This window comes from Chelonia mydas, chromosome 10, assembly GCF_015237465.2.
Source record: "Chelonia mydas isolate rCheMyd1 chromosome 10, rCheMyd1.pri.v2, whole genome shotgun sequence".
Classification (NCBI taxonomy): domain Eukaryota; kingdom Metazoa; phylum Chordata; order Testudines; family Cheloniidae; genus Chelonia; species Chelonia mydas.
In genome coordinates this window covers 27,018,252-27,030,325 of record NC_051250.2, presented here as the reverse complement: position 1 = coordinate 27,030,325, position 12,074 = coordinate 27,018,252, and the positions used below count along the sequence as shown (strand labels likewise).

At 36.0% G+C, this 12,074-nt stretch overlaps 1 protein-coding gene across 36 annotated transcripts in view; it reads left to right on the top strand.

The window, feature by feature from the left end:
• RBFOX1 (RNA binding fox-1 homolog 1) overlaps window positions 1–12,074 on the top strand; it is a 2,389,987-nt gene that overhangs the window by 2,245,440 nt on the left and 132,473 nt on the right. For all 36 annotated transcript variants that reach the window (XM_037911685.2, XM_037911680.2, XM_037911681.2 and 33 more), the window contains 3 exons: window positions 2,396–2,539; window positions 5,778–5,831; window positions 11,361–11,453. In XM_037911685.2, the coding sequence (XP_037767613.1) occupies window positions 2,396–2,539; window positions 5,778–5,831; window positions 11,361–11,453 (291 nt within the window). The remainder of the gene's footprint in view (window positions 1–2,395; window positions 2,540–5,777; window positions 5,832–11,360; window positions 11,454–12,074) is intronic.

Genomic DNA, 12,074 nt, shown 5'->3' with positions numbered 1-12,074 from the left:
AAGATTATTGCCATTCTCAAGCCAGGCAAGGACCCCCAGAACACAGCGAGTTACTACCCAATATCCTTGCTGTTAGTGTGTTTTAAGGTGTGTGAGTGCTTGATCCTCCAACAAATCACTCTGGAGTTGGACGATGTCTTTCACGTTGACCAAGCAGAATTCAGGAAAGGACACAGTGCCTGAGATTAAGTCTTGGCCTTGACCACATTTGTCAAAAATGATTTTCAACAAAATCTAAAGATCAGAGCCATGTTTATAGATTTGACCACCACTTATGTCACAGTTTGGGACAGAGGCCTTCTGTGTAAACTCTCTTGAGTTTCCCTACATTGGGTGGTCGAAGTAGTAGAGCTATTCCTCCAAAACAGGTGCCGCTGAGTACACATGGGTGACCCTTGCAGTTCGTGGAAGTGTCAGATTAATAGTCTTTCTCAAGGTTTAGTTCTTTCACCAATACTGTTCAATGTGTACATCAACGATTTGCCAGCAACACTCTAATGCAAGTTTATCTATGCTGACATTAGCTGAAGCTATCAAGCTCAGTCCTTCTCAGAAATTGACAAGGTCCTGAACCATGATACGAAGCTCATGGCAGACTTCTGTGGTCGATGGCACCTGCTGCCAAGCTTTTGTTAGGCGGTTTCTATTTCATCTGCATAATGCAAGCGCAAGCCACGAGCTAAATATTTTCTGAAGTGACAAACACTTACAGTATAAACGACACCCAGTTTACCTCAGCATGACATTGGATAGGTCATTGATGTACTGCAACCACTTGAAGACAGCAGCCAAAGTTAGCTCTCGGAACAACTTGCTCAGAAAACTGGGTGGCTCAACCTAGAGTGTAAGCATCTGGACACTTAGATCATCAGCACTTGCCTTCTACTTTTCAACAGCAGAATACTATGCTCCTGTCTGGTGTCGCTTTTCTCATGCGAGGCTGTTCGATGTAGAACTTAACAAAGCTATGCGCGTTGTTACTGGTACTTTATGTGCAACTCTGTTGGCATGGCTGCCAAAACTTAGTAACATAGCATGACCCCATATTCGCCATGTGAGGGCCTCCATCCTGCTCCTGGCCATTATCCATGAGAAAAGCAACTTGCTTCTGTACTCAAACCTCTTCAACTATCTTGCCAGTTTGCCTGTCTTCTAGACATCCTTTATGGTCACTTATGCCACCACAGGACATGATGGTGGAATGTGCTTGGCATAATGAATGGTCAGTGATGACAGTCTTTAATCACTCTCTCGTCACCAACCCTGAATCTATTTTCATTCTTCCATTTTTCTCCTGCTGCATTCTTTCCTCTTCCCTTTCTAACATTGTGTTCTTGTGTGAATCTGTATGTATACAAAAATTAAGCCTCTGTCTTTCACACACATTCATAAATGCTCCTACTTTTGCATATACATATGCTACAGAGTGATTAATTAGGCCCTATGTGTTGTCATCAAAGAAACCAGCACAGAGATTTCTCCAAAATATTGTTTGACTAAAGATGATAAATTTTAATTTTCAGATGACTGATATAATGCTATTAATAATTCAATGTGTTTTAATAATAATGTTTGTAATTCCTAATTGGGTTTTTTAAATGGAAGCAAACTTCAGCTGTGATGTAATCCGAATGTAAGACATCATTTAAAATCTGCAGTACAGAATTCCCATAGAAATGCCATTGATGAACTCTACATGTTCTTGTTCCTATGTGAAACTCTTCAAAAGTTAATTTCTGGGTTTCATCTTTATCTTGGGCATTCTTGAAACTTGTTACATTGCCTCTAATAGTACTTCTGTTTCCTTGAACATTCAAGGCCTTTTCAGTAATGGTGACTGTTCCTCCAGATAAAGTTACCCTCTAAAGCACATTAACTGCTTATGAAATGGCCAGTATGGCGTGATGTGTTTCCGCCCTCCTGAAGTTGAGTGAAAGTCCTTATTGGCATCTGCATGAAGGTCCAAGTTCTACTCTTACATGATAGTTTATAATGTGCTATTACTGCTAGGCTGTTTTCTGCCCATGATGCTTCAGTTTCCAATGGAGGCTAAAGGTGTTTCCACAATGTTATAATTCAGAGCTAAATATTTATTCTTCATTTATTTAAAAACCTTTATAAATGTAACATAATTGTTTATATTCTTCTTCCACATATTGCTTGTTTCTTTCCAAGTTCTATGTTGTTGAAATAGATGTAACAATGGACTAGGTGAATTAATAGATATTCCACATCTCTAACTTCAGATTTTCTTTTACATCATTGTTTGAATGATTCCTTCTTTCTTTTTCAGTTGTGTGCCTTGCCTGAGAGTTAAACCCACCACTATTTTTATATCTACAACTAGAGCAATACTTAGAGCATGTTTTACTTTATTTTGCTTTAATTCTTTTAGCAGACAGATGATGCAGCACAGACTGACGGCCAGCAACAGACACAATCCTCTGAAAACACAGAAAACAAATCGCAGCCGAAACGGCTGCATGTCTCAAATATACCCTTCAGATTTCGAGATCCAGATCTCAGACAAATGTTTGGGGTAAGTACTCTATTTTTGTTTGCATGCTTATTATTGTCACATTTTAAAAGAAGCATTACCTTTACATTATAGGTGGAGCTAGCAGCAATACCTAAAGTTAAGATCATATAATGTTTTCCATTGGAAGACCCTTCCCCCCAGCCCCCTTTACTCATAACTAATTGCCTGACTTGCTTATCCTACTTGTAAGGAGAAACAATGCTATATGTACTCTACAGAGCTATAATGTGATGGCAGATCTCCAGAATATCATATATTTTTGTACTCTAAGAAAGCAAGTAATTAATACTGGCTTAACTTATTACACACTTACATACTCTCTTGTGAAGTCTTCTGTTCATCTTGAATTCCACACCTGTGGTTGTGGATCTTTAAAAGCATAGCAGTAAAAAATAGGCATTACTTGGCCTACAACTGCATTATTATTAACCTCCTTTCACAAAGAATTAGACATGGCCAGATGATACTCCAGTACTGGACCTGCTTTTTTTGCACCTATTCATATCATCTTAATAAACATAAATAACTCACAGATACTCTTATGTCGGAGTAGCATATTGTATTAGATTTTGAACCTGCAGCTATTTTATGTGAGTATGAATATATACTAGATGTATGTACACACACACACACACTTATATCGTGTATGAGTTTTATTTAATATATGATAGAGTCCCACTTAATAACAGAGTCCCATTAAAAGTCAAGAAGACACGAAATATGTCGAGTAATTGACTTAAATTCATTATATATTATAATGAATTTATCTTCTAGTTGTTGTTTTTTTTAACCGTCTTATGGAGCAGAAGAAGTATCTACTTAAATATGTACTAAGAACTGAATCCTGACATGATAGTAGGAAAAAGGGATATTTTCACATAAACCTATCGGAATTGCCCTAGCAACTCTCCCCCCACCAAATACAAAGGTGTTTCTGATGCCATACATTTCAGAGCACAAAATTGTAACGAATCTGATGATGTATGAGAACTTCCTAGGATAAATGTATGTTAATCAGTTAAAATTAAATTTAAATAAAACAACTCAGAAAACAGGTAGATTCTGTTTCTAAATGCACAAAATGCAACAGTTGTTTTGTGGGTGTTAAAATCCAACTGTAAACAAACTAAAGTTAATTTGTGTTTGCATTCCAAGTTTTTAGGATTCAGAAAACTCAAATAAGTCTTACTTCCAAATTGGAAGATGACAGGAATTCCCCAGCTTCCATATGACTTGGTAACAGAAACGCTATTGGAGCAATAGCTGCATTAAGCCTCCCACTTGCAAGCTGAGACAAACTCAGTTTTTCAGTTGTTCAGTGTTAAACCAACCTGTGCAGAGAAATCTGAGTTTCTGAACTGGTGGGAAATTCAAATTCCTATCCTTGCGAATTATAGTGAAGTTTCTGAAATGAAGCCTGATATTGAAACCTTCCTTTGCATCTTGATCCTGTTATGAACATGATTTCTTTTTAGGAGCATGAGTTGAGGAGAGCAGGCCTGTTTACTAGTTTGGGTTTTGTTTGTCCAACTTCACCCAGCTTTATATGTACACGAATTATAGTTTAAACATTAAACAATTGTCTGCTTATAAGCTAACAATAGTGGTTAATGCATTTGTTACTTGGAAGATAAATGTAACTGGGGGGGGGGAGGAGGCGGAAGGCAAAGGATAACAAGTGTGTGCTGATTTTTCTAAAAAGTTAAAGCAATAAAAGGAACTCTTATCTTTCTTGCCATGGATGTGTTTAACATATCTTAAGGTACTTAGTAGACTGGAGTAGAGTCTAATTTCTGTAGTATATTATACACTCACTAGGTTATTCTGCTTCTGCCTGCATTATTTTGTTTTTCCATTGTAGTATATTGTTTGTCACTGACATTGCCTCACCAGAGTTACACGGTTTCACATGACACATTAGTGACACATGAAATAGCAGAACATGACACATTGAGTAATGTACTAGAAAGCGTCACACCATAAAATGTGCCACGTCAAAAAATGTTCTGACTTATCTATACTAAATCCTGCCCAGGGTTAGCGTTCATTCCCTTTCCCAAAGCAGGTATAGTGAAACTTTTTTCTTTGGGACAGAACCTGTGCCTTTTTGCATGTTTGAACAGTGCCTAGGGCTATGATAAACCAATAATAATAGTAATTATTATTACAGGATGTAGGGTTTATTCCTACGCACAAGTAACCTTCCCATTCGGTAGAGTTTCACTAAGGTAGGACAGGGCTTGTTTGGGAAAAACTCAGCACTGGTGGAAGTGTCTTTCTTTATGTTCTTTGGAAGTGGTGGGGTATCCTTTTAGAAGATATGGGTGAAATCCTGGCTCCACTGAAATCAGTAACAGAATTCCCATTTGATTTTTAAATAAAGCCAGGATTTCACCTTGTATCTTTACTCACAGCCAGAAGTAGCTGTAGCAAATATGTCCTTATTCCTCTTCATTCCACTGGGAGCAACTGGAACAAGACCAAGTGGCTAATATTCCTCTGAGGAAGAGTGGGAGGTGATAATCATTTTTAAATGCAACATTTAATACCTGTCTGGTGGGTGGTGATTGCTACACTCTAAGGGGAGTTGCACAGTGGGATCTCACCTATAACAAACATCATTATAAGAGGACTGAAAAGCCATTGAAAAGTATGTAAAATGTTGGGACTTTCACTTCACTGTGATATGCAGTGTTGTTGTAGCCATATTGGTCCCAGGGTATTAGAGAAACAAAGTGGGTGAGGTAATGTCTTTTATTGGACCAACCTCTTACGGTGAGAAAGACAAGCTTTTAAGCTCATACAGAGCTCTTTTTCAGGTCATCTCACCTGAAGAAGAGCTCTGTGTATGCTCACAAACTTCTTTCTTACCAACAGAAGTTGGTCCAATAGAAGATATTACCTCACCAACTTTTCTCTTTAACGTCACTGTGATATGAGTTTAACCATAATGTGGTTCACAGGCAGTAGGTGCTACTATATTTTAATTGCTGTTCTTGATTATGCAGAATGGTAGTGGTACAGTTTTAGCTGTGTATCAGGCTCATCACAACATGCATTTAATTCAGCTGCTCTTTCAGTTTGTCATTTTTTTATTGCTTGGCTGGCCTGTAATTTAATATCTTTATATATATATGAGGTACTAAATCTTCTAATACTATGAAATATCTTTGCTACAGTTCTGTTATTATGTTCTCAGATTTTCTTATGTTCATGTGACTTTTCTATTTCTTTTCAGCAATTTGGTAAAATCTTAGATGTTGAAATTATTTTTAATGAGCGAGGCTCAAAGGTAAGCGGTTTAATTCACCGGAAGAATCAGTTAATTGATTTTTAGTATTTGATAAGATTAAGAGAAAACAACTGCACTACTGTAATAAATGAATCTTAAAAATCCAGTTGAATGGAAACACCTTTTGAAGCCTTTTGTCAATTTCCCAAACAGCAAGAAATTCAGTGGACACATTTTAAATCCTTTGAAAGGAAAAATTATAATTACTACAAACTGTCAAAGTTCAATGGGAAGTTTGCTTTCTGCTTTTAAATATAATCATATATTGTCTAGGCTGATTCTTTATCCTTCAGTGATAATTACCTTGCTCATTTTATAAAATGAGTCATGTTTGCAGAAAAATAAGCAGATCATTTGCTAGAATAGGTATTTTTTGCTATTGAAATGACAGTTGGTAATATAATCTAATATCCTATTGAGTAATTACTCAATAAAATATGTGATTATTCCAGATTATTGATGTGCAGATGTTTTCCTGGTTAGTTAAAAACTTCAGTGCACCAACCCTTTGAATACAATTTATTTTAGTATTTCTACTGATAAAGACAATGTACTGTATTGTAAATTTATTTTAGTTCTCCTGAAAATTACTTTGCTTTAAATTTATAGCCTAATTTATTAGGTACTTAAGAAATAAAAAAATAAGATTGTTATGCTTAGATAATTTACATTAAATGGTGCAAAACAACAGTCATTTCCCCAGTAAATCTTACCCATATCAGCTGCACTATAATTTTATGTGTTTGCGTCATATGCATGGTAACTCTCCTCCCCTGATGTCAGACTCATTCTAATCTTTGTCCCCCTATATATTCGACTTGTAATAATTCTTCCCCTCCTACATATGATTCAGTATTAATGATGGAAGCCTCTTCATCTTTCAATATGTCAGATGCATTATAATCTTTCTGCTAATCACTCTCCTAATGTGTCAGCATTTTCAATTCTAAATTTAAAATGGTCATCTTTTCTTCCATATAAAATGATGCAATCATCATATGCCTTATATTCCAATGTTTGAGTTGCTTTGTCATTCATAAACTGACATCCCCCTCACCCAGTTAGAACATTTACTGCCAATTTTGTAAAACAACAAAGATACTGGGAAACGGTATGATTCAAAAGTTTGGTGATTTTAAGCCAATACAGGAAAGCAGGGCCTTTTAACTTTAGGTTGCCAGTTCAGATTGGGCTCAAGTTGGTCGTGGCTGAAATCTGTTATACTTATCTGATGGCTGTTCAGGAGCCTTTGTGAAAGAAATTGGCTGTCTAAGACTTGTTCATAGCAGATAGATTTAAAATTTCAGAACAAACAGCACCTTAGGCATCTTTGTTTCGTGGTTCCAGGAGTAAGTTCGAGGCTTGAATGGGTATGGTCAGTGTATTTACCCTCTCATCCTAAGGGCTTTTATACATTGGACTTTTTTTGTACCAATATATCTCTGCACCAATGCAGAACCTTATTGGATGAATGCTGCACCAGCTCAAGTCAGCTTTTACACTGGTGCAGTATGTCTACACTAGGGGGTTGGCATCTGTGCCGTGCAAACCTCCCACTGTCCTACACTATAAAAATAGCTCTTAGAGAGGGTCTCACAAGGCTCACTTTCCTCAGCACCCTCTCTGTCAGTGATTAAAAGAATAGATGCCAGTAATGCGGTTAACAAGCACATCAAATCACCTTTTGCATTTAGACAGGAATGAGCATCGGTACTTCTGTAAATTGAAGTTTACATGAAACAATTCAAACCAGAAAACATGAGTACTAATGCAGATAAACAGAGAATAGCAATTTGCCTCCAAAGCAATTTTCAAACTGCTCCCCCCCCCCCATCTATGTGCTTTGCTATATAGTGGAAACATAAGCTCAGAGAAGGCAAGCTGAGGGAACTCACAAGTTTCCAACTCCAATCCTGTGAGGGCAATTCAGTTTATATGAGTCAGAACCAGAGTCATTGTAACATTGCTCTGGCATTTTAACCTTGAACATGCTTCCTTAACTAATCTGTTGAAGCTCTGGGTTTCAGTAACTGTCCACAGCTGCTGCAAATTGGTTTTGTCCTTTAGGGATGATTGCAGAGCTGCTGAGGTAAGATTTTACTCTAGAGATGTAAAAGTACTCTAACAACAATGAGCACCATTTTTCTATATTTATAAATTATTTAATGATTTTACATTTTAAAAACATGTATGTGCTCATTTGTCCATAATATAAGTAAGGCCCGTTAGCCCTTCAAAACAAACAAACAAACAAAAAAACCTCCCAACCATCTCCTCAATCAAAAACAAGACTATCCATTGCCATTTAAAACTTGGTTAATGGTCAAATACAGGTGGTGGTGTTCCCCCCCCCATCCATTGTCCTTTAATGAATCTGAGCACTTGACAGCTCATATTATGGATTAGTACAATAATAAATATTTTTTTAGTTGCTGTTATGCTGAGTGTGGAATGTACATAGAGATATGTAAAAGCGTGTGTGTGTCAGAGAGAGAGCGAGAGCATGCTCTATGCATCTGATGAATAAAAGTTATTATCCGATAAAGTTTCTGTAAATTAAAATATGAGTGTAAAAACTTATATAAAAGCTTTGTTTAAGTAATGTTAATGCATAAGAAAAAATGTAAGGAATTCAAAATGACAGCTGCCACACATTCCTAAATGTTTGGATTTTTTGTCTTTAGTTAGCTTGTAGCTCCATCTTAATATTAATTAAAGGTGCTTTCTTCTTTGATATTTTATTTTGGGTGTTTCTTTTATTCCCAGTATTTAAAAAAAATCTGAAATGCACACTGGTGCTACGAGCGAATGGGCTTACTCAGGAGACTGTTTGTTTTTAGAATTCTGGGTCATAATTAACAGTCCAAGAACTCATACCAAATTTTCAGTTCTTGCCAGTCAGGGAAGATAGTTGTTCTGCTTAGAGGAGGGAGGTGAACAAACAGTTAGACAATATTAGAGTAACTTACACTATTATGTGAACTTTAGGTCACTGGTTCAGTGGTGCAGTGATAAGGTTCTGCTAAGGCATTCTCTCAAGTAGCACTTGAATTTAAGAGTTTGCTTACAGAGCTATTACAACATGGGAGGTTTAATGGGTGGGCAAATAGCAGTTGAAAGTAGCCAGCATGTTGTTTGAGTATTAATTAGAGGAGGATGGAAAATTGCACCCATACATTAGTGCTATACACACACTTCCCTACATAATGCACAAGCATAGATAAATCTATGGCTTGAATAGATAAAAGGAATACCAATCTCCACTTTTAAAAGGTAATTTCTAATAGTTTCTTAATGTTTTTTCACAAATTAATTCACTATTTTGGCTTTGTGCCTATGATATTCTGAATGGTTTGTGTTTGTTCCTGTTTAGCTAAAAGTGTTTTTACGGGTTGAATATAAACACTCCTCCCCCACCCCCACCCCCCCAAAATCTTAACATTCTGCCATTCCCCTTTCCTAATCCGTAGACCCTTTTTACTAATACAGGGCAAGTGGTGATAGGTTAGATTGCTGGAAAGAAGTTACTGGGTTGGATAGACTTTGACTGACTGCAAAATTAAACAATGGACTGGACCAGGCAGAGAAGGTGGCTAAATTATGCATAGAAGTAATGTTGCCACAGAGACTCTGTGTTTCACTCGGAAATAATGTTACCCTGGTTGAGGAAGTGGATGCAACTTAAGTTAGCAGAATTATAGGTACATATTTTTATATCAAGATTGACTTTATAAAGTTTGTCCTTCACGGTTTACGTCATGTTTTATTAACACAGTGCTGGGGAACTGGGCAGGGGCAGAGGTGTGTGGAAGTATGACGTCTCTTGCTTGAGGTGCCTAAGGGCATGTCTATGCTACAGCGTCACAGCTACGGTGCTGCCACTGTCCACTATAGTGCCATAGTGTAGACACTTCTTATATTGATGGAATGTTTTTTCCCGTCAATGTAGTTAATCCACCTCTCCAAGAGGTGTTAACTAACTGCATCTACAGTATGAGTTAGGTTGACCTAACTATGTCACACCCCTGAGAGACAATTATATTGATCTAATTTTTAGGTGTAGACCTGGCCTAACAAAGATAAGCACTGCATAAAAAAAGTTGTGCTGAGAATACTTTGTGAATGAGGATAAAAGCGATCCTGAAAATTGTGTGTGGCTGGGACAGGATTTCTTTTACATACAGCAGAAAAACTTGGAATGGGAACAGTCCTTAACAAAGGATCATGTATGTTTTGCACATGCTTGTTGATTTGAAACACGGATTTTGGTTAATGCTTTTCTGTTGGGATAATTGGCCTTAAATTATTGAAGGCGACATGCAAAAGCATAGCACTGATAATGCTGTATTTGAATTGTTTCAAAGGGTTGGAGTACATTTTCTGATCATGATATATAAATGTTTCTTTTGTTTTTTAAATACTGAAATGTCATTTTAAAAGTTATTTTAGCAACGTCAGTGGTAGATGAAGCATTTTAATTTTTCCAATTTTAAAATCATATTTATCTGCTTTAGTACAACAAAAAAAGAATGCTAGCAAGATTGGAAGTCTTTGTTTAGTCTAATATAAGAATGTTAAGTGCTTAGAATAGTCAAATAACTAATATGCAGCAGAAAAGACATACACGTGTCTTCCTTTGGTGTTGAAGTATTTAGTGGTTAGTTTTTTTCATGATAATATTTCAAAGTTGCATAACCCTATCCCACTAACATGGGAGTAGGTAAAGTAAACAGTCTCAGTTGCATGTACTATATGTCAAAAATAATGCCGATATGAAGCAGTTAAACTTATTCAAAATGTTTGCATTTTTATTATTTTATCGAAGTTTCTTTCTATTCACATCATGTGATTTTGTTTGATCTTTTGAAAACTGGAACGTTTATGCTTAGTTATAAAAGTACCACTTTTGTTGGTGGTTTTCTTTTCTTTTCTTTTTTCTTTTCTTTTTTGTTTTTTTGTTTTTGTTTTTTAAATAAGTAAAGGCTATACAGTTTGACAAAAGTTTAAATAACCCTAGTGTTGCATGGGAAAAATGTTTCTTACAATCACAACAGCATGACTAAGTAGGCAATGTTTTAGAGTATATTGGCATTCAGTGTTGAATTTTGTGCCCATGTTTTTTTTATTTTGTTGATACTATCTGCATGTCATTAAAAAGTGGTCCACTTTCTTTTCTCATTATTTCATTTTTTCTATGTGAAAACACTGTAAATTTGATTTTTATTTCATTTTTTGTTAGATTTATTTTCCTCTGTAGTGACATTGAGAAAGGTATCTTTGGTATCATTCTTTGAATTCTTCAGGGGGTGTTATCTAACTGATGAAAGAGAAAAAAAAACTTGTTCACATTTGTCGCTTATTTATTGCACATCTCAGTATGATTATAATTTTTCTAATTTGCATGTTACAGAAATGAAGCAAGAACAAGAAAATATTAAATTAAAGAGAGAGAACATAAGCAAACAAGTGGTCATTGACTGAAATAATAATGTGCATGTTGTTTTCCCCCCTTCTCCCTCCTGCATGCAGGGATTTGGTTTCGTAACTTTCGAAAATAGTGCTGATGCGGACAGGGCGAGGGAGAAATTACACGGCACCGTGGTAGAGGGCCGTAAAATCGAGGTGCATGTTCAAAATATTTTCCTTTTCATCTTTTTTATAAATGTCTGCTTCACTCTCATTTGTTGTTTCAGATGCATCATTGGTGTCTTTTGTGTGCTCCCCTTTCCCCTTCCCATTGTTTATATATATATATTTATATATAAAGAGATAATCTGGCCTTACTTGGGTTTTTTTATTATTATTTCTTTTGTGATTATTATTATTATTATTATTATCATTATTGCTCTAAGGTGGATGACAGAAATGAGACAAAATAAAAGCTTTACTATTTTGAAGTTATTATTTTCTATGTTTTGTAAATCAATGGGTGCAGTAAATTCCAAAAAAAAAATAAACAAAAAAAAATCAAAAACTAAAACAAAACTGTGAGACAGACAAAACAAAAACAAACAAAAGGTCGGGTTTTTTTTCTTTTTGATGCCGGGTTGATGTGGGATCCACAGTGGCTTTCAAAATAACTCAGATTGGGAGATTATAGCATCCAAAAAATATAAAAAGAGACAAAAGTAAAACAAAAGAACAACAACAATATCAATCTGTTTGAAAGTTTCATTTCAGAGTAACCACCAGGCTGGTTTTCCTGGTTGGCCTGACCCATCCAGCCCCATCAAAAAACAAACC